We start from the raw sequence: 23,645 nt of genomic DNA on the forward strand, positions 1-23,645 counted from the left end.
TCTTAACTTTAAAAAGGCAGGCAGAAAACTGATTTGCTACTTCTTATGCCTGCAGTCCTGACTTTACAGCCCTCTAGAGTGGTATCGTTTCCTCAATGCAAAAGTATCACTCCATTTTCCTACCCTGCAGTCCTGAAAATTCAATATAGAAACTAATGGTTCAGCTTCACAGTCCTGTTATTAGTTGGATTCTGAGTCCAAATAATATATTATATTTTATTATTCAATAATATATAATAATTTGAATTTAAAAAACCTTCCCTTCAGCTAGTCAAATTTGGTACCCTAAGATTTTCCTATGCCCTACTATTTGCTGTCATTTTCCACAGAAATTTGTAGTTTGCAAAATAAGGTTTTCATCTGTAAGCCAACTTTATTATTATTATTAAAGGAGGCAAATTTTGTAGTTACAGATTCATTCTTATAAGGAAAAACAAACAGTGCTCTCTTCCTAAATTTAACATCACTCTCTTACCGATGCAATCGCCTCCATCCCAATCACATGCTGAGTTATTACAGGCTTTATCACAGTAACCATCTTTAATCCACGAACCAGGGCATCCCTCAGCACAGTTTGGCACAGGCCAAGTCAAGTAAACCTGGAACAACATTATAGTCTTGAGACAAGGACTGGCAAACACTAAGTCAGATGAGCTTGTTTCTTGGAATACAGAGACTTAAAAATAATGCCTTCCTGTGTATAATGCCTTAAGTATTCACAAAGCTTTACAAACAAAATTTAAACCCCATCATCTGTGAAGTAAATGTTATCCCTTTCAAATACAATGAAGAACTGAAGAACCCAAGGCCATACAGCAAGGCAGCAATGGCCAGAAATAGAAAGCACGACATCCCAAAACCACTTCCGCAAACCATATTCCAATGAAAATTAATATTTTATCTTTTATCAGGTAAGAAGAACTTATAACTCCGAAGTAGCTCTGCAGTTCACTTGTTCTCCTGATTCAAAATGTTTCTTCATTACTAGCCAGTCATGAGATAAGCAGCACATGCTGAACATAATCCCTGAAGCATCTGATCATCTATGACTTAAATAATTCTAAGAATTGCCAAGATGAAAAAAAGTGTGTGGGTGTGTGTATTTTCAACTGGCAAGGCATTAAAAACCACATACGTTTTCCTTTAGGCCTTACTGTTTCAAGATTTTAGCAGCACATTTCCTACTGAAACACTTACTGATCTGGTTATCACAAACAACATCGCACCTAAGATGACTTCATCATCATAACTGAGAAGAATAACTAAAGAACAATAGAAACGCACCAACAATGTGATTTAGCAATTATATGCCTACGTCCTTAAAGACTTAGAACAACTAAAAGCCTCCCAACATCCTCAAGTACTGAAACAGTAATTTTAGGGTAGCTTAAACTAATTCTAATACAACCCTTGTGTGTGTGTACACAAGTGTGCACCTCTGTCTGCATGAAGTGTTTAATTCAGTGGTCTCTAGTGTCTTGTGTACTTACTGCTTTAATATAATAAAAATATACATCTTAATTTTTCCTCCATTTCACTCTTGTAGATCAAGCTCATGGATGAAAACTCAGCTGGCAACCAGAGTCTTTACGCATCACTACTGCTAATGTTTCCTCAATCTGCTTTCCTTGCTTTACCCCAGTTGTTGGTAATAGGTCTGTTGAAAGACTAAATTAATTTATGTTCATGTACATGTGGCAATATACCTTTTAGTAAATAATTATATACATGATTATATACAGACTGGGCAAAGATATGGGTGTCTGGAACAGAGGTAATTAGTGGTAAATTAGTGGTAAATTTAAATATTTGACCAGTTTGAATTCTGACCTCAGTGTTCCCATGGAATAATCGATTCTGTTTTCTTTTGAAAGTCTCCCACAAATCAAAAAGAATTTACAAGGGAGGGAAGACTGACAGCTGCCAAACACCACATCAGTCTTATTGCTCCAACAGGAAGTGGGAGAATTGGAGAACAACACTGAAACTAAAGCATGAAGCCTGACAGAGGAACCATTATATCACCAGACACCTGTGAGCGAATATGAAAAGAAGTAATTCTGCAACCCCAAAATCAACACACTACACAAAAAAAAACCCCACCAAAAACACACCGGTCAGAGCCCTCCCCACTCTGCACTTTTGCTAACAATTGTCTAGTTAAGAATAATGAACTTTTACAGGTAAAAGGTGGAGCACGGAGCAAAGGGAGATCATCTTATATTTGTTTTCCATTTTAAAGTAGTATTACTTTGATTTTTATTAAATTAGCACAGAAAAGTTTTACATCTACTTCTGGTTAAAATCCCTTTCATAATGGCTTACCTTTTGACCTTTAGAGTGACTGTAAAAATCATCAGGCCAAACATCCTTCCCAAACATAACATCATCATTGAGATAGATAAACTTCTGAGAGAGGCCGCTGATACGATGAATGTGACTTTCAATAGCTGGTGAACTGAAGGTAGGCAAGTGACTCACATTCTGAAATATTTCCTAAAACAAGAAAGCCCCAACAACCCAAAACAGTTTCAGAAGGCAAAAATAAACAAACAAGCCCCAAACCATAAAAGGTCAAGTACATCAGATATATTTGATACTTACCTACTAAAAAAAAAGTGTTATCAAGAAAATGTATGAAATACAGAAAATTTAAAATATTTTAGCAGAAAAGAAAGAAAAACTTCACTATGTCATTTCCCCACACAAAATCACTTTAAAAAGTCTGCTGCTTAAGTCAGAAACTGCACCTGGTTCAATGCAAAGACACAAACTCCTCTTTCACTGGGTAATGAATGAGGCCCAGTGTACACGTATATATACTTCTCACGCACTACAGGGTGCACAAAGTTTCAAACAAGTTGAACCTGTTCCAACATGCATAAAGTCAGGATTCTTCCATCTCTCTCAAGTAACTTCACAAGCAGACAGCAACAGAAGTTGTATTAGTACCGTGTTACCACTTAGGTTGCTCAGGGCTCCTATGGCATGTTCATATACCAAAATTACTCCCGATTTTGTAATAAGAAACTACTAGATTATTTTTGTTTCACTTATTCAGGAAGCTTGAAGGATTCCCTTCCTCTTTTTAAATGAGTTTTTAGAATGCATATCTACTTTTTTTGCAGCCTTTTTAGCTCCAGTAATTGTAATCCATCCTGTCTCAACACAAGCTTATTAGGTTATTACTGGTCCTGAGAGTGTTTATGGATTCAGATTACATTTTCCTCTCCCCAGGTTTTTTATAAATATACTTTATAAGGAAATTAGACATGGGTCTATGTTAGCTGAAGCCTCCGTATTTGAAAAGTAGACTAAATGAAGGCTTGATATAAAGTCAGTTATCTGCTTAGCCAAAATACAAAGACATACTGGGGTTTAATAAAACCATGGATGAGACAGGGAAGAGGTCATCACTTCTGCCTTCCAAATAAATGCAGCCTTTAGCTGAAAGGGGATAATTGCATTTCAAAACACACACAGAATCTTTACCAGTGGCACTTTCATACTGGTATTTTTGTTTGTTTGGGATTTTTGGTGGGTTTTTTTGCTTCATTTTTGTTTGTTTGGGTTTTACCTGATGCGTCACTATGGTTATCCGAGGATTATCCAGGTTAAGCCAGGAAGGAATCTGTCCATTAGTGACAATGAAAATATGTCGTACCCAAGGGGCATGCCTCTCTATTGATCGTAATGAGTATCTCAGCTCTTCATTATCTTCAAAACGGCTGGCAGAAATATCTTCATCCTGTTTAGACTATAAAAAGAAAAAAATCCATTCTTAGACTTTAAATAGAGCATTCAGGTTCTGATCCAGCTAGGTAACAACAGTGTGCTTCAGCATATGGGTGCATAAGCATTTGAGGACTTAGACATTCAAACACAAAAAGTACATTTATCAAGTGCCATTATTCTTCTAAAGGATCATATTCTTTTGAATTATCAAGGTGATCAATACAATCTTCTGACGTCAATGCTGACCACCTGGTATCACTAGGATGTCTGCTGACCACAATGCAATATGACAGTGCCTTGTGTGATCCCAGCTCTTGAAGAACGAACTCCAGAAAAAACACACCCTCCTGTTTTCCTGGATTATTGTTCTCAATTATTTTCTGATCTTGATCAAAAGCCAAGTTGCATTTCAAATCAGTAATAACATCTTTCAGAAATCCAGCTTTAAGAGGCTGGGCCCTTCCAAGTACATTCCATCATAAGCCGTATATATAGATGACACCTAATATAGATACACTGGAAGTGTCATGATGTAGCAGCTCTTCAGTTATCCCCTGCTCTTTCATTTTAAAGAATTTAAGCAGGAGAAAATTAAGGCTAATATTAACTATCAAATAGCTAAATGTTTCCCTATGTTTTTGTTAAAAAGACAACGCTTTAAATTAGAAGCTTTTCAGGTAAGTAACAAAATTAGGTTACGTGACACTGTAATGTATGTTTCTTTTCCCATGAGAACTTAAATTACCTCTTCTAAAAACAACAATTAAGGCTGCCTAAAAGTAACATTTCAGTCGAGCACACTCAACTGAAACAGGAAACTCAAGAAAAATTTGAATGTTTAACAATTACTGCAGATTCTACATACTGTAAACAAGTCTCCTTCTATTCTAATATGTACAGTAACACTGCTTACACATTCTCAAAAGCATAAAAACTGAAAACATTTCAGCAACACCAACATCCACTGGCTAGGTACCCATTTACAAAACAATACGTAATTTCAACACAGTGAAGTATAAAATTAGAGTTCAGGGTTCATATTAACAAGGAAAAGTTCTCCAAAAGCCAGGTTCAGAGGGTACAAAGACAGACTGCAATTTTTCCTGGAAAGCGAACATTTTCTTTACCACTAAATATTTACTGTAAAAGAAAATTCTAGCAGAGAAAAAACCCAAGATTTCAGAAGATCTTGAAACAGACACTTTGCTATTTTATTTTCTTTTGCTAAATCAAGCATCCTTGCTTGTATCAAAAGCATTCAAAGTAAACCTCCTTTCCTTACATACATCTGTATTTCAGGTCTTCAATATTTTTTGAAGAGAAGTGATTGGCATTTGCTCAGCATATATAATGCTGCACAGCAAAAAAAATGCCTAAGAAACATATAGGGAAGGAGATAATCATGTTTGTTAACAAAGCCCTCTGTCTCCCCCACACAAGAAGCCTGCTCATCTGCCAGTCAGAATCAGTTAAGCCTTTCAAGCCTTGACTGCACACAACTTTATCAGAACATGTGCAGAGGGCAAAATTTTTCACTCAGTGGAGAATAGGAAAATTTCAATTAAATGTCACTCTGTTTGATCCTTCTTCCCCCTCCATTTCAGAATTTGACAAGTGTTCTTGTGATGTTTTCTTACAACGTAACAGATACTGGACTCTTAACACTTCCAAGCTTCTGGAAGAAATCCCATGTTCCTTGTCACTGACTAGTTAGCCTCTCTCTACTTGTACTTTTTAAGTCCTACAACCTTTACATACTGTAACAGAATTTACCTACCTGACTGACAGAGCTGAGGTCCCATAGTAAATAAGCAGGATTAAGCATCAGTTCTTTTCCATCTATAGTCATGTTCTTCTTTGCTTGCTTGCTCAGTTCTTGGAAACCCTTAGGGTTATTCAGTTGCAAGAGAGCCACGCTGGCTTCTGAATAGAGCTGCAACTATACAAGCAGAGAAAGTTTCTGGCGTGCACCCACAGCAGCCCTCTTCCTTTGCCAATTCCATCTTTTTGTTGTATTTTTCTTAGTAGAGTTACTAGTAAGAATGACTGGTAAACACTGTTTTTAAAGAACTACAATTTTGTAAGAACACAAAAAGGGTAGTAGAAGGAGAAGTGAAAAACATTTAAAGACACAGAACATTTCTGGATGCTTAATTTTCACTTTCAAATAAAATTTCTTTTTACACAATGATCCAGCAACAGTAAAGCTGTCCATGTTATAAATATTTCTGGAGTAGGTGAACAGCTAGTCCCCATCCATTCCCTTCCACCCCAATGACAAAATTCATGTTTTATTGCAACTTTATTATATGACTGAAAGAATCATGCTTTTTTTTCCTGTCTTAATCAACCAATGCTCTTCTCAGAAAATTAAGGCCACCAATTCATCGTTGCTGTCAGAAGTGTGAAATTTTCAGAATGGTTTACAGATCAACCTACAGCTCAGAAATCTGAGATACAAAGGGCTCCAGAACTAATCCATGTGGGTCTCCAAGTCCTTAATGATGGTTGCCAATATGCTGTTAAGGTCATTTCTTAGTTGGGGACTGTTTGATCTGTTTGCTGTTTTTATCTCTTGCCACTAGTAAGTCTGTATATCAGATTTCATAATGCACAGGATAAGAAGGGGCTTGCAGTACATGCCCTCTCTAACAGATACTATAGCTTACAAATTACAGGGCGCCAAAACATTTCACTAGAAATATAGCATAACCCAATAAAATGCTATTTACCATATGAAGTAGCATGAGCAGACACAAACAAGCTAAAAGCAGAACTGCACTTTGATTGTCCAAGTGCATGCATTCAGTCAGATTGAGAATAAATGCAGTTAATCATTAACAATATTTATTAGATGCTATGCTTAATTTTTGTTTCTTCATGCAACGTAAGACAATCATGTCTACCATATTTTCAGTTGCATAAGATCTGAAGAGCAATTCAAAAGTTAATAAAATTTGAATACTGTCATGTTTGAAAACAGCAAAATCAGTTTATTTCGTAATACCCATAAGTGATTTTTTCTTTTTTTTTTATTAAATCTGATCCTTTCTGCTCATTTTAAAACGCTTGTCCCAGAGTTAGCACCCCTTCCCTTAGCAAGACCAGCTGTCCCACTTGTGACATTTTAAAGCTGTTGATGCTTTGACTCATATGCTATTTGAGATCTTTCAATCTGACTTATGAGGCCTGCCATTAGAAAAATCTGATAAATCTCAGACCTTCCAGGGAATCATCTGAACCTACGGGTGGAAAGGATGGCTTCAGTAGCTAAACGGCTGAGGTATAGTTACGGACTGCAGCTAGCAACCTCCAAAAATATCGATATTGAAATGCTACAGATTGCAAAGCTGCCTTCAGTGGGTATGTGCTTTATTTAGGAATACAACAGCGTCACACAGTCCCTTAGAATCTGTCATTTAAAACATACGTATAACAAACCAAAAACATTACCCTTCTAGAGCTCTGAAAGCATTTAAGAACATTTAGTTTTCCTTTAGCTTGTTTCCAAACTCAAAAAAATAGGTACCTGCACTACAGATTCCTAACTAGATTTATTACTAACACTTCCCCTTTCCCCCCACTAACACAGCTTATATGCTCTACGTTTTTAAATATACAAGTCCAAGCACAAACAAGAAGTAGTGGAAAAATGCGCTCCACTGCTCAGCATCGGAGTTAAGGTAACCCCCACATTGAATATGTTATTTTTATTATATTGATGTTTTTTTCCACCGATACCTTTTTTAAGAAACAAGTCTTTTCATAAGCAGAGCTAACAATAAGTTAGATTTCAGTGAAGTTATCTGGCGACATAACTAACTACATTCTAATAAACTGCAAGCTCTCCAAGCATTTTTGTTGCTGGTATATTCAAAATGGAATTGTCTCCTGGCAGACTTTCTAATTTCTCACAGGTATCAACCTTCTCTCACTGGGGATGCATACGATTACTCATTCCCTTGAAATACCATCTTCTAGAGACCATCTTCACCTTGACAAAACAGGTCAGCAGATCCAAAGGTATTGTGAAAATAGAATAGAAAAACAAGCAGGTGGATGCATAGAGTGAGCGTGATCAGGCAAGCCTCTGCTTCTAACACAAGCAGGCTGAAAAGACACCGTGCAGGCACACACCCAAACCACCACCCATGTACATTTATATCATCCACTTGAAAATGAGATAGGAAAACTGCATTCTCCCCACCAGGTAACTTTAAGTGCAGGTTCTCCTTCAGAGCTAGCATGTTTGGCAATACTTAGGCTTACTGGACCGGGAGGCAAGCCAGATGGGCTAAGGCATCCCATGCAAAAATAAACACTTTCATTTCCATGTTCTCAAAGTAAGAGGCCTCAAGAGCGGATATTTTTCTGAGGTGGGACTTAAACTCTTAAACAGTCTTTAAATTATTACACATTATCTTCTTAATGACCAAAGCTGATTGTTAAGGAAATGAGATGCTCCTTTTTTCACACTCCAGTATGAATATTGGGAAAACTCATATACCCACATGGCAAGGGATGGGGCAGGGCACGTGTTGATTAAAGAGCTACAAAAAGCTTTACATATATGAAATACTGTTGTCTTTACAAATTTATCAAGTTCCCTTTATAAGGTAACAGTCATCGCAGAGCCAAACTCACTGCAATGCCTTAGGGTTTGTTTGGTTTTGGGGTTTTTTCCCCCCTTCTACAAAGCTTACTTATTACATCTGTGTGAACATATAACACCAACTTCTGAAGCCACCTGTCTGCTCCATCAACACTGACAAGAGCAGCAGTAGGAATCCCAGACATCCCACCCTCAAGGCAGCAAGGACAGCAAACACCCAGCATCACTGTGCCTGCAGGTTCCTATGTGGATTTTCTTCAATTAGTAAGACAAGGTCATTATGACACATTACAGCCCTTAGTTTCCAACATAACTGGTCCATATATATGTGCATGCAGATTTAAGAGAAGTTATATTCTCCAAAGGAGGATCTGCAAGCTCAGATTTCCCTGAAGCAATCAGGATATTAAATCTTGAAGGAAAGTTACTTTTCTCCAAAAATGTTCACTGTTGGATACTATTTCAGTGAAGAAGTGTTAGCATCATAGCCTCAAATAAACCAAAATCAAACAGATCAAATCCCCTTGCCTTTTCAATCCTCCTCTTGTCAGTCTTTACATCACTACATAGTTTAAGTCACAAACACTTCTTTCAGGCTGAACAATAAGAGTTTTCTTTAGAAATGTAGGTAAGGGGGAAGGAAAAATTGTTCTTTCAGTTGTTCTTCATGCATAGGTACAACCTAACATCTTTAAAGCCTTTAAAGAAATATGGCTTAGCAGCAGACAGCTGCACAACCAGAGTAACACCTCCATCTAGTGGCTTACTAACTCACTGTTAAGAAAGAGCAGAAAATAAAAGCGCAGTCAAATGTAATTTTCAGCCACACCTGACATAACACACCACAAAGTAGAACAAGTGTGATCAGCAGACACACTGCTGCTTACCTGTCACCTGGAAATAAGCTTCCATATCATTACATTACAGTGTAGGCCGTAAGTACAAAAATTCAGTAGACCATAACACACATAATTCACCTTGCAAATGTATTTATTATATATTAAATCTTCAAAATTTAACCCCCTCTGGTTGAGGTCAGCTGCTTCTCAATGGGTTTTTTAGAACAAGAAACACCTGGTCCAGATGTGCGAGCAAATTTTGGTCCTCTTTGGATTCAGAAGTGATTTCAAGCAAACAAATTAAAGCAATCCAGCGTTATCAACATTCAACACAAACACACCAAAAGCTACACTCCTCCCTTGCTCACCTTTTTTCCCTTCTAATAGCAATGTTGTTGCAATTTTTTATTATTATTTCTTTACTTCTAGCACTGCACTAAGAAACAGCCACTTGGAGCATGCAGGAACCTATTAAGCATCAGGAGGTGGCTATGAGACACAAGTCTAGCCTGAACTCAGGTGCAAGTTTCTTCTTCTCCACCGGGCATCTCACACCACTTCAGACCTTAGATTCCAGAAATGATAACAGCAGAGGAACTGCTGCAAATTTGATTGGAGACTGTAAATAACCTAGCACCTCTCTCTAGCAAGGAGAAACCCATACGTGGTTATATTTACCATAACTGCCTATCTACAACATCTACTGAATGAAGAACTGATTCTGAGCCAGGATCTTAGTAAAGGCTTCTATAGAAATAATCTCATCCACACTTCATATAGAAAAATCTTTATCCTTGCAAACAAAACATTTATATACATCTGTTCCATTGTAGATATAACATAAAGAAATCACTGCTATTAGAGAACTGGTTGGGAGAGAATCCACTGCTATGGCCACGCAGGGTACAACAATCCCAATTTAATTCTGCTAAAGCATCTGCCACCAGGAAAATAAACACAACAGAGATATGCCTAACCAAACTGCAGAAGAGGAGCTCTTAGAACAGATAATGAGCTGATCACAATGGTAATGTTTATACAAAGTAAGAACACACCAAGGAAAAGAGAACCAGTACAGAAAGATTTGTGATCAACTGGATGACACATGACTGATGACAAAGAAAAAAACACAACCAAGACAGGGTAAGGAAAAATCATGTAGTAAGACAATAGGCACGGGATGTCCCTTCCATAAAAACAGACAAGGAGATGGGAGACATATGTAAGATACCCCAGAGATACAGCCTTTATGTTCATCTGGACAGCAATGCAGAAGCACAGAGAAACTATAGCATTTTTAAGATTTGCTAGAGTTAAGCTAGTGATCAGCTTGAATATAGACAACAAGTTAGCCAGCTGCTTGGACATGAGAGGCAGAACTGAAACAGAAAAAGAATCCATCCATCATATTTTGTTGGACTAATACTGCTAGGAGATCCTAAGGGAATGGAAAAAAGATGATGAAAGGGATCATCTGATGAAACAGAAAAAAATTACTTCAATCAAAAAAATTAAGGTCCAGGCAGAATCACTCCACAAGTCTTAAAACCACAGGATAATAAAAAAACCCAGCACATGGCTCAAAAGTAATTAGAATAAATCTGGGTATTCCATTCTTCCATGAAAGACGGAAGGTCTCCATTATAGCACAAGAGACACGGTTGAGTTTATGAATAAGGTCTGTGCTTGACAGATTTACAGCAGAAATCCTGGAGAGAATTATGAACTTCTCAGTGCTGGAAGCAAAAAATCCACACAGGAGTGTTAGGGAGAAAAAGCATCAACACTGGCTTGAACAATAGCTAGATAATGCAATTAGAGGAACAACCACAACTAATGAAGTTAGAAAGTACCTGGGGAGATCTAGGGAACAGGGAAAAAAACACCCACAGGAAACCCCCCCCACAACAACATGTATTCTTATACTAAAAAAGAAGAATGTTTTAGCAGCAGAAATATTAGTACAAGCTATGACACCAGACATCAGAAAGAAGAAGAGAAGGTGGTAGAACATCAAGGACAAAGATACTGAAGGGTCCAAGACAGACATATAAAAGTTACCCTGACAAACGAACACCAAGTGGTAACGATACAAGGCAAAAAATCAACCACAACAAAAAAGTAGGGTAGTATGGATGAAAGAACTGATTTAAGTCAAAATCATTTTGGTAAAAGAGCATGAAGCAACATCTGCTGAGGGACAGAGAATGAAATTCCAAATACTGTTTGAGGGGGGAAACATTCCTCAGAACTATGTAGGAGCTTGTATCTATGATGTTCAACCGGAGAACAACCATTGCTTAGGATGGTGCTCCAATCTATTCCCAGAGGTGGAAGCAGACAGATTTATTTTCCATGAAAAAGTCTCTAAACTAATAGAGGCAATATTATTTCAGATACCAATCTGGTAATTAATGAGAACATTACAGAAGAGCTGCTCCTAGAAAATAACCCTAGGTCAGGAAAACATAAGCTAATGGATTTTAAATTGAAGCAGAAAAAAATAATTAAGAAACATCTTGTTACTAAATTTCTTGAATGCTAAAGGGCAAGTTTAACGAATGAAAAGAGCTAGTAATTGAAGTCAAAGGTATTCTGAGCTCTTCAGCTCCATTAAGTCAAATGTGTTAAAACTATCAGGAACCTGTACCTTAAGCTGCGGTGAGGAGCTAGAAAAGGCTCCAAACCCAAGTGGATGAACCTGCACTCGAAGATTCTTCAGATGGCTCAAAGTCAGGAAACATTCAATGTTCCTTATGCAAAGCTTGAAATGAAGAACATAGCATCTCAGACAGCAAAACTGAAGTACCACCTCCTGTTGGACAACAATCTCATTTCTCTACAGTAAACACCTTTTCTTTAAAGGGTTTAAAAAATATCCATAGCACACAAAACAAGCAGAGACTGGCAGACTGTCCACATGAATATGCACTGCTATTAAACCAATGTACGGCCTTGGCCGTGCCAGAGCACACCTGCTATCACTCAGCCAAAGTAGTGACAGATTCACAATAGCAATAGACAATTTTTATGAAAAGCACGAATACAGGGCAATGGAAGGATGCAAGGGAGGTTGTGTAGAAACAGTGGCAGTTTGCAATGAGGATAATCTAGCGCACAGCAAGTCTGGCAGCCTTGGTTTAGCTATGTACTACATATTTTTCACTGCGTAAGAAGTTCCGGTGATGCCTCATTTAAAATGCTCTACAAAATTCCAGTCAATTGTGTTGAAGGCAGTCAAATCCACAAAGGAAGAGGCAGGGAAGGGCTGTGAAGGGTGAGAGGAATGGAGAACCAATGCTGTGGGATGAGCACTGCCTGATTAACTTAGTAAAGCAAAGGCTAGGAAGAACCATAGCCACTCTGTGAATACACTAGAGATGTAGACAAAGGCAAAAGAAGAGAGCTATTTAAGCTTAAATAACAGTTTAAAAGAGCTCTCTATTAAGCTGTTTAAGAGTGTGCAGGAAAAGAGGTACAGATGTGTTCACTTTGGAAGGTTTCTGCCATTAGCGAGACTAAGACAACCTGCTAACACAAGCTGAGACAAGAAAGAAGAAATTCAGCTTGCATTAAGTTGGGAGCGTGACCAGCCTACAAAAGGGGTTACACAATATCATTTCTGCAATAGCAGAATACATGATTTGTTAACCCAGCCCACCGAAAAAAGACAAGGAAAGTAAGTCATGCTCATTCGAGCACCAAGAACAAGCCATAAAGTGAATTAGCACATCCTACAGGCAGGCACCAGACTAACAAAGACAGATTACCTATGAATTAACATCCCTTTACCCCTCCTAACTCCTCCTCCTCCACAAACTCCCTGGTCTCACCCCCTCTCACACCACCAATCACATCTCTCTATATTTACACATAAGCCACATCTCTACATAAGCCAATGATTTTCAGACTTCTGAAACTTTAACCTATCTGTTAAACCTGGCTATAACTGGAAAAGGTGACCAAACAGCAGGGGAGAATAGAAGGCGTTAACGGATGGCACAGTCACACAAGTTGTGATCTACTGTTGCCTTGCAGGTGGGTAAGTTGAAGCACAACTTGCTCAAGACCATACAGAGTACTTGGCAGACAGAAATATAGCATTCAGCTGTAAAATAATCCAGTGTTGTTACTATTAAGATAATTCTTCTAAAAGCAAAGAGGGAAGAAAAAAGCTAGGAGGATACATAAACAAAATTCTGTCACATTAAACAAGCCAGTGCTATAGAGTTTGCTTCAGCAAGACAACAACAGCCTATAGCAAGTGGCTGAGAGAAGCTGATAAGGCTGGTACTTTTTAATCAGTTGTAGGCTAGCAAATCTAATTCCTAACAACTTGCAGTCACAGAATGAACAACTGGTCTTTCAAAGGCAACTGCTTGAGTCACTATCTACTACTCTTCACAACTCAAAACTATCAGAAACATCCTAAGTCTCCTAGGTGGGTGAGACCCTGTATGTGAACAATTCCAAAAAAACAATACAACTAAGTTATTTTTTCCTTCAGACTCTTACCAGTTTTACTTTAGATGCCAGGCTCTCTGGTAATTTTGTTCTTAGCTGATTTGTTTCTTTGAATGTAGCTGGAAATCCACTAAGGAAGGCCAAGTCTTGCATTAATACTAGACCTGGAACTTCTTTGTCTGTAGTCTAAAAACCAAAAAAAACCACAGGGTATGAAGACTTTAAGCTTACAATAATTCACATTTATTTGTCAATCCTTCATCAGGTGACAGATTTCATAGTGTATATACTGTCACTTAACCCAGACTTTAAAATGGAAATAAGGGTTATTTTAAAAGCTTTCATTTCTTACTACATGTGAGTTATGGAAAGAGAACAGCACAGATACACTTTCTAAAAATGTACAAAAAGTTTAACATATACAAAAGCTAATCAACAAATTTTAAAAGGACATACCAAGTAACCCCTCCACACTATCTGTTTGCTGTTGTCTTTTAACATTCCAGAATGGGCAGCTTCAACTAGAACAAATAAAATGCATTGCAAATCAAAAAGTGAAAGTCACTTCTTCTGTATATTCTAGTAACTAAGATATACTTTTTCAAATTAAAGACTCGGATATTTATGGTGTGAAGAGTTGTCTTTATAAAACCAGTAAATAGTTCTTGGTGGTACCATAAACACCAGTAGCTGGGCTAGTGGGTGGTAGTGGTCAGGCACTACATACTTAACAAAACAAGAAGCCCATACCTGCTCTGAGATCCTACTTATATATGCTGAACACAGGGATAATTTTGTTTTAAGGTATGCAATCCTTTGAGCAAGGGCAGAACTTATTGCACAATATTCAAACTAGACTTCAAGGCAATTAAAAGAGGATTTCTAAAACTAATCTTCCTCAGTCTAAACCTCAGTCTTCTGAGATTATCAGTGCAACACAGATATACAGATATCAAACCTGTTTTGCAATAGTGTTTTAAAGCATGGAACTCTAATCATAGGTAATCAGTTGTCTGGGAGGTAAGCAAACAGTATCATTAATGTCATCATTTAGAGGAACAGACTGAGGGCATGAGATGCTGAATGACTTGCTAAAGTCAAACAGAAAATTAGTGGCAGAGTCAGTATTGGAGGAAAAAGGAAAAACTAATTCATAGCAGCTTACTAAAAAGTTTTCACTAGAAAACTGTCTGGAGTCTGACAAATAAGTTCTTACCATCCTTAGGGCTATCAAAAACAATTACTGTCACGTTGGTAGAAGGATTTTTTGGTTTGGCTACAAAGAACACATTGTTAGCAGCTTGTAAAGCAGGATGAATGGACAGCAGGTCTTTCAGTGTGACGTTGGTAGGCAGCGCAGGATCCAGGACAAGCATTGGCACTTTGATGCAGTGTGTCAGCAAACACTCCAATTGCTTCTCACTACAGCAAAATACGAAAGGTATATTTAACACTAGTAGAAAATTTGAGACAAAAATCAATGTCAGATGCAATGAGAGATGTTTTTGTAAAATCCGATCAGTTATTTCTAACATCTGCTGGGGCAGGGGGAAATTACTACGGGCTGCTTATTTTGCTGCAGAAGGTGCAGAAGACTGTTACAGTGAAGTTCATTCCCATAACTGTGTTTTCAGGTTTCGAAGATTTCAAAGTTTGCCAACAGAGGAGACTCTATAAAGATCTCTAAACAGCAGAACAACAAAGCCAAATGAAGAATGAAACAGACCAGGCCCTGCCACTTCCGGGCAGTAGAGGCATAAGAGTCTCGGACTCTCCACAGACAGTTAGTAGCAGTCCCATCTATATAAATGGCAGGTGAAAGCAACACTGAAAAAATGTTCATGCTTTTAAGTTTTAAACCTCCAGGTACATACGTATTAAAAATCCGTACTTAGAGTAGGATCTATGCCTAACCAGTGACTAGGATATGCTTTCTGAACATCAGAAATTGTCACATTTTAAGCAGCCCGTTCATATATGTCACAATAACATTACTTGTATTCAGCATACATATATTTTATCATGCTGTCAATGTTTCTTGAAGTGAAATAGAAGGAAAGCACGCACAGGCTATAGAAAATGAAACAACCTCCCCAACCAGCATCTGCTTTCAGCTAACAATGAGTAGGATATAATTTATTCTAATTTATGACCAAAAACCACAAAAACTTACCTCTTCTTTGTTGGTTCTGTTGCATTCTTTCCAAGGATTTCCCTATTACAAAATTAAAACAACTACGTTAACTAACACAGAATTGACAGTAAGGGATTTAGTGTAATTTCAGACTGTTAATTGAGTCAGGGACACATTGTGAAAGCACCGATAACCCAGTTATAAAACTGCCAAGGCCTTGCCATTGGCCTTGCCAAGGCGAGCACAGACATACACGTGCCCCTCACTGCTCACCCTTGTTCTTGGTTGTGCTGACAGCTGTGGCAGGAGAACTCTTTTTGCTAACAGGATTTTCAGGGGTTATTATTAAATTACTTAATGAAACTGATGTTGATATGAAAAACACTGATAAGAAGCCAGGTTGAAGTGACCTGAAACTAGGCTGACTTGATTGTTTTGCCTAACATACATACTCCGATAAGGTCTATCATGCATTGGCCATTTGCTCATAGAAGCTAATGAGGATTCATGTAAAGGTGGTGCAGTGCCAGTGATAAATAATAATATCAGAAGGGCCCTCTTCTACACACACCAACAGAAGGAGAACCACCATTCATGAAGCTACTCTCTCCCACTGAAGAATAAAGCACCTAGACTGTGACTAGCTCAATTCAGCTGTTATCAATAAGTTACAACTTTAAGTTTTGCTATGCAATGCAAAATATACACTTATTAACAGGCATTTAGGCATCCTTGCCTTTGTCTTCTGCAGTTGTCTTGATACCTTGAAACAGCTTTTTGTAACAGTACTAACTGATTTCAAAGTACATGAAAAAAGTTATCTACAAGGGGGAGAACCAGGTGCCCCTTAGATAATGAACATGATATAGACAATATCAAGCCTATGAGTAAGACTCACAACTTCCCAAATCAGTGTTATGGAAAAAAACAATGTGTTTTTCCCTTGGTAAAATGAGAATCACAGCATGAGTGATGGCAATGCTAAAACCACTAATGTTTGCTATATGGACTGCTAGGAAAAGATTAGCATAAATTTGGAAGCTTTGCAGAGCAGAGACCACGTCTATGTTTAAGATGTTTAAACTTTAAATCCATTAAGTTCGACTAATACCTTCATTGTTTAGGTTGCAAAACAAAGATCCAGAATTTCACTGGTGATCACATTGTCAGTGGTACCTAAATTGCAAGTCATAACACGCCAAAACTCAGATCAATCCACTCACTTGTGGTTTTCAGACTATTCTGAACTAAACTGTTATTACAACCCTTAAAATACAGACTTGTTCTTCCATTTAGCATATTTTCTGGCCAAAATGGATCACGTGACCACAGAGTTGCTTACTAAGAACTAAATCAATGGTTACAAGACACAATCCAAGGTATCTGCAGCAGCCTGTGTTTGAAGCCTTAGATCAGTAATTTTGCAGAGCAGTATAGCACAATTTATAACACCAAATGCCGCAATACACGTCTCTCCCCACTTAGTTAGAAGGCTGACTCATACCTTTACAACATGAATTATTTCCCTCTTTCTCAGTTTCAGTGTTGGGGAGACTACAAATCTAACTGTAAAGAAGCCTTTAAGAAACATATGCTTAAGTTTTTTTAAGCCCATTATGAAATGAAATTTGGGGGGGGGAAGGGAAGAGGAAAAGGGGGATGCAGAGAGGTTATACATTTGACATATATTATTATTGTTATTTACAAACCAAGTTATAGCATAATATACACAAAGCAGTCTTCTCATGGTGTTTTACACATTCAAGATAGAACAGCCTTAATTACTTTAAATTATTATGCTTTGTATCTTAAACAGTTTTCTGATTAGACAGTACTTCATAGCTAAATGTAGAACTGAAACAAGGTTTTTAGAAAAATCAAATGAAGAAGTGAGAAAATGCGCTTTGAATTTTCACGTTGAGTAACGTGGGAGAAAAACAAAGAGGGCTAGTACTGCATTAGATTGCTGCTGTCAGTTAAAGAGAAAAATACATGAGATTATTACCTCATTATTTTCTGTTCTTCCTCCATCTGTTCTCTGACCTGTTGCAATTCTTTGATCAGTTCAACATCTGTGCCGTTCACCCAGGTGTATACCACATCAATTGGCATGGGTAAACAAAGCCTACATAATTCAAATGAAAGCTACATGAGCTGTTTAATATTACATTACAAGCATTTGTGGCATCCTACGATAGCAGTTTCTGTCTAACAACAGAAATACTTGGTGTCTGGGCTGCAAACAAGACAAAGCAAAAAGCTTCTCTTTAGCTATATATATCACCTCTTATACACAAGCCTTAGACAAAACAGCAGAGACATAAAACCAAAAAGGACATTAAATGGCTACAACAGTTCAGTAACTAAATGAAATCTGAACTTCATGCTCTAAAGTTCACTGATATTAACCTACAACCCAACTCCTTCAAACCCATAAAGTATTTCACAAATCAGCAGCAGCATCCAGGCACATCCTTAATTCACCAACTACATTGGACAGGACAGCACAAAGTATAAAGTCTTAAATCATACTTGCTGTTATTCAATTGCACAGAGACAATAAGATCTCAGCAGGACCAGGTCTCTATCCCAGGAATGCCTCAGATGTTAATAACAGGTCATTTCATAAACCAGCAGCCTAAGTAGGGTACATGAATTCAGACACAGCTTCATTCTTGACACAATTTAATATCCAGGACCTGTTTCTGTACAGCTACATATTTCCTAGCATACCTAAGGATATAAGAATAGAAGAGAGGGGGTTGGGTACCTTTTTTTCTATTTATGATAATCTCCTCTCCGAGGCCCACAGTTTTGTTTCAGTAGGTACTCCAAGGCTGCTGCCATAGGTGAACCTCTCAGTCCCAGACGGCAGCAGGATGCCCCAAACATTATTTTCAAAAGTTCCAGTGTCAAGCTATTCAATACCTTCCTGAACTGCAGATGGCCTAGCAAACATTGATCACTTCTCTAATGCTAAGATCCATGGGGTCACACAACGACATTTCCAAGGAAAGCTGTTCCCTCCCCACCCACTGCATCCTTCAAAAAGCATTCAGAAAGAGACAGAGCTTATAGGCTTCCCTTGCAGAGTGTGAAATGCAGACAACTTCCACCCAGCTTCATTTTCTACTACCTGAGATTCAATAACTAAAGCACAAAATTCAGCAGAAGGGCAGCCAGTGGCTGGCCACAGCACAAGAGGCAGGAATATTTTGTACTCATCATTGTTCCTAACTGAGCTACGACACTCAGAGGATAACAGCAGGTCAGTCTGAACATCTAAGTGCCACCTTCCCCAGCAGCACCACCCAGAAAGTCTCTCTCACCTCCGACATGCAACACTGCAGGACGGTAACTTCTCACTCACAAAAAAAAAATAAATTGCTTGAGTATAACTAACCGTCTAATCAGTTATTTCACCTCCTTCTCAGGAGATGCCACTAACTTCTGGTTCATTAACAGGTGCAACGCAAGGCATGTTTTCAACTAAGAAGTCCTCCAGAAGTAGAAATTCAATGACAGGAGCTGTTACAGCTTTTCTACATTTGTTGTGTTCAGTTGAATTATTGGATTGACAGTCCCTTGAATGCTACAGCTAGGACAAGAGTGTTTTAGGTAGAAGCACCTGACTCAAGTTAGCTGAGTTCAAAAATGTCCAACCCTCACTCTTCTGGGCAAAGTGCAGAGTTTATTTACCCAGGCTTTGCTGAAGAAACAAAAATAAAACCACAAACCAAACAAAAAACCCAACCCACCAAAAACCCCTCCTCAACTCCTTTCTAAGGTATGAGGCAATTTTGATATCTGTGAATTGCTAAAAGTGTGTTCCTGTGGAATAGCACATATAACTATGTAATTTGCTACACTTCATTTCTAGCATTGAAATTATGTCACATATAGCCAAATGCTAATAAACTCCACCAAAGAAAGGCATTTTTGGTCAGATGCAGGTATGTCAACTCTGAATGAACCCTGACATGGCAAGCTCATTCTTCATTACCAGGGGCAATGGAGACTATTTAAAAAGGCTATTAAAGCAAGTAAACTGTTTGCAGATCTACTAGTCTAATTGCTTAAAATTTATCCAAACCTCAGATAAATTTTCTTAATGCATTTTTTACAGCATACACTGTTTGAGAAAGTAGTGATTATCAAACATAATAAAAAACAGATATCTCACACAAATTTGTTGCCCCCGATTAGGAACAGTAACACTTAAGATTTCACCTTTTGGTCTTTGTCAAAGCTTTCTGGTTGGTTTCATGGCTCCTTAAAAAGTTCTGAGAGTTTATATTTTGAAAAGCATGTAGTGGTGTTTTGCTTTAAAATGAAAAAGGAACAGGAGAGCCACTTCTGCATTATCCTTCTCAAAAACTATTTTTAATATGTAGAGTCTTTTGCAAATTGGTCAAGGTCAGAAAAGATCAAAAATTTTCTCCTTCAAATTCTGTAGCTGCATTTCTCTTTCATGTGGATTTATACATTTTGTCTTCATCACAAATACCAGTCTGGCAAACAGATTAAGCCCAAGATGAGCTGCCTAAATGGGAATTACGTGAACACCTTTCTACAGAAAATCATCAACTTTCCCATTCACTACTGATTTTAGTACCAGCGAACACAGACTTTGGAAACCTCCTTGGAGACTCCCAGACAATTAATGAGGCTTGTTTTCAATACTCCTTTACATTTTCCTCTTTCAAAAACATACCCATTTTTCACTCGCAAACCTAAAAACATCGACAGGATCCTGCCTGAAGGCAAAGCCAGAGACACCAGCCCTCCCAGATAGCTCTTCTATGCACCTGCTGGGAAGCGCTTTCCACACCTGTGACGTTGGTTTACATACAAGAGCCACGCTCACAGCCCAGACTGCAGCTAGAAGACAAAGCCTCATTGTCTCAGCCTCCACAGTTGCTGGAGTACAGCGGCCTCTTGATCTCTCCTAAGCCACCACACAGTGATCTCCAACCTTGCTGAGCCTCTTTATGAAGAGTGCAAGTCTGTTACGCCCTTAAGCTCCCCACTGTAAACCTCCCAGCCCTCCTGCCTCTTACACCTCTGTAATTGCCCACCAACAAAAACTCAACTGTTCCACTGCTATTCTTGCTCCAGCTCCTCTTGGCTCCCTAATTTGTGTGTGCTTTCCTCTCTCCAGCCTCACTCTGCTCAACAGTTAATGGCTCCTCAACTACTGATGGCTCCCACTTGCTGTACCATACTGAAATCAGTTTGTACGTTTTAAAAGCTGAGGATTGTTCCTTCACATTTTGTTCCCATAACGTATTTTGGAGTTTTAAATATGATTTGGCCGTATCCTGGAATAGCAAAATTACACATCAGCATTTGCCAAAATGCAGAATTTGCTGGTGGAGAGAAATAAGACAGAGTTCTTGTCCAAGACTCTCATGCATGCAACTCCATTATTTAGTTTCCTTCTCTCCCTTTTATTTTCATATCAAAACTAAGTTTTCAAAAATGGGTTTGGATGAGGTGGCTTGGTAAAAAGCCCTGGAATTTCTACTCCACTGTCTTAAAGCTGCCTAAGAGCCTGGGCAATGTAAGTAGGAAGTTTACCAGCTGATGTGACTACCTGGAAGGTGCAACAGCTCCTTAATTTCCAAACCAACAAGCTCCTATTCTCTAATTTTGAATATTTTTTGCTAACACTAAAATAAGAACTGATTAAAATCAATGAATAAGCTAGGATCAAAACTGGAAGTTCACAATCCTCAGTTTATATAAATACCATGTGACACCCTACATGCTGCATTGATACGAGCCTTAAAAACTCCATTGAAACGTCACTGATACAGTGCATTCTGCAAGAAGGGGTCCATCGCTGCATTAGTGAAGTTTGATAATAAAACCAAATTGAACCCTTGACAAAGGACTTCTAGAAGCTAACGGATGCCTGAAAGTATGCCCCCGCAAAGACTTTTTGTGGGTATGAATTTTTACAGAAGTTGGTATCTGCACACAAATACCACAACAAGCCTCCCTGCCAGGCCTGACATAAGACTATTAAGGCATGTGGGTGAACTGGAATAACTTAAGCACCCATCATGAAAACCTTATGCTTTTGCTCCAGCATCCAGTGCCTGGGGAGGAACTATTGGATTTTTTGCTCCCAATCCACAGAATTCAACACTAGCTAAGGAGTGCTTTGCACAACCAAAATGAAGTAAGGAAATACAATGCAGCAATGGGAACCGACTATACCTACATCGCAAGAGTAAGATTCACAGTTTTGTTTTGGACAAACTCAACCAGTTTATAAATGCACAGTACTTAATTATCACAAAGTCAGCATTTGAGTACTGACAGGAACAAACTACCATGCTTTCACCTCAGTGCTGCAGAAACATGTAAACATTAAGCTAATCATCCATATGAACTGTATCACTCTGCTTTCATCTGTCACCCTTTGGGAAATAGGGAAGGGGAGTAAGAAATGAGACTATAAAAGGGCATAGGAATCACTGACACCATGCAATGTACTTTTACAGAGTTATCTTGCACCAGCTAAAGCAAGACAAACTGATCTGATCATTTCTACTGTCCCGTGATTCAAACCTCAAGGCAGATTAAGCATCTGCTTTCAGCAGGGGGGTTTTTTTCCCGGTCGAGTGTATCAACACTTAAAAGTCAGATGATATCTCCTTAGTAGCTTCTTCCACCTACCAATTCACAGTCCACTGACTTCCTGAGCAACAGGCCCCACGACTATTCAGACACGAACGATGAAACCACAAGAAGTCATGTAACAGTTAACACAACTGAAACAAATGGTCCATGTGACTTGGTTTCCAATTTGCTGTGAGTGACTTCTCCCATGAGCTTTAAAAAGCTGCTTCTTACTAGCTCTGGCTCCTCTACTAAATAACGTCCCTCATGAGATGTCATAGAAAATGTAAGGTAAATGAAAATTAACTTTTCAAAACACTGAAAGTTGGAATTTTAAAGTGCACAGGAACAGTACTTACATTTCCTTATCTTAATACGGAAAATATGTTACATCCTTCCTTTGTTGTTAACATTATCACCATTTTGATGTTTCACTAGACTGGAAGAATTAAATGCATTTAAAATATAAACCCTGTTATGTGACTAGAACTTTCAAATGCCAAACACCATCCAAGCTGGGATATTAAGCACTAACTCACAAGTTTAAAACCACTAAATTTAAAATTTGCTGCAGATTTAGAGCCCACACAATAAGGTCCTACTTAATAGTATGTTACTTCATCTAGAATATTTGATTTTAAAATTTGGAAATTCATTAAACAGTAAAATGTTCAATACTGCCAACTGCAAGTAAAGCTCACCGATTCTGAAATGATTTCCCAGCAACGTTGTCTCTGTATGAATCAAACATAACATGATACTGGTCTCTACTCCACTCCAAGACAACCTGCAAAAAAAAAAAAACCACAACCTTGATGCCACCATCTTGTAAAATTAGACACATTTCTCCTTTTGAAATGTTTAATCACAATCAATTTGATTCAAACTGATCTATGTATTAATGCACAACTGACCAGAACTTAATCTAAATTAAGTTATACACTGAGCCAGCAGTCAGACCCAGAACTTAGAGCACGCTTGATTTAAACAAACTGGTTTTTCTCCAGAAAAAAGGATTTCATGTTTTAAGGACACACTTTTTAAGCTACCACTCATTTAGGTTACCTCCCCCTTGTCTCTTAGCCTTTAAAAATTCAGCAATGTTTTCTCAACAAATGCATTTCAATGCAAGCAGGACATCCCCACACCCTCCCCGGCATAATTTTCCTTGTCTCCCTTTCTATTCTCATACAGGACATACTGAAGTATACACACCTCTGAAATCTGAGCT

General features: G+C 38.2%; 1 protein-coding gene across 3 annotated transcripts in view; it reads right to left on the reverse strand.

Annotated features, from left to right (window-relative positions):
• The window catches only part of GNPTAB (N-acetylglucosamine-1-phosphate transferase subunits alpha and beta), a 46,040-nt gene that overhangs the window by 17,807 nt on the left and 4,588 nt on the right, over window positions 1–23,645 (reverse strand). For all 3 annotated transcript variants that reach the window (XM_075074844.1, XM_075074827.1, XM_075074835.1), the window contains exons 2-11: window positions 23,116–23,201; window positions 17,790–17,909; window positions 15,824–15,865; window positions 14,867–15,072; window positions 14,107–14,171; window positions 13,702–13,836; window positions 5,513–5,674; window positions 3,578–3,757; window positions 2,326–2,496; window positions 476–599 (exon numbers count right to left, since the gene is read on the reverse strand). In XM_075074844.1, coding sequence (XP_074930945.1) covers window positions 476–599; window positions 2,326–2,496; window positions 3,578–3,757; window positions 5,513–5,674; window positions 13,702–13,836; window positions 14,107–14,171; window positions 14,867–15,072; window positions 15,824–15,865; window positions 17,790–17,909; window positions 23,116–23,201 — 1,291 coding nt within the window. The remainder of the gene's footprint in view (window positions 1–475; window positions 600–2,325; window positions 2,497–3,577; window positions 3,758–5,512; window positions 5,675–13,701; window positions 13,837–14,106; window positions 14,172–14,866; window positions 15,073–15,823; window positions 15,866–17,789; window positions 17,910–23,115; window positions 23,202–23,645) is intronic.

The sequence above is a fragment of the Phalacrocorax aristotelis genome, chromosome 1, assembly GCF_949628215.1.
Source record: "Phalacrocorax aristotelis chromosome 1, bGulAri2.1, whole genome shotgun sequence".
In the NCBI taxonomy this organism is placed as follows: Eukaryota; Metazoa; Chordata; class Aves; order Suliformes; family Phalacrocoracidae; genus Phalacrocorax; species Phalacrocorax aristotelis.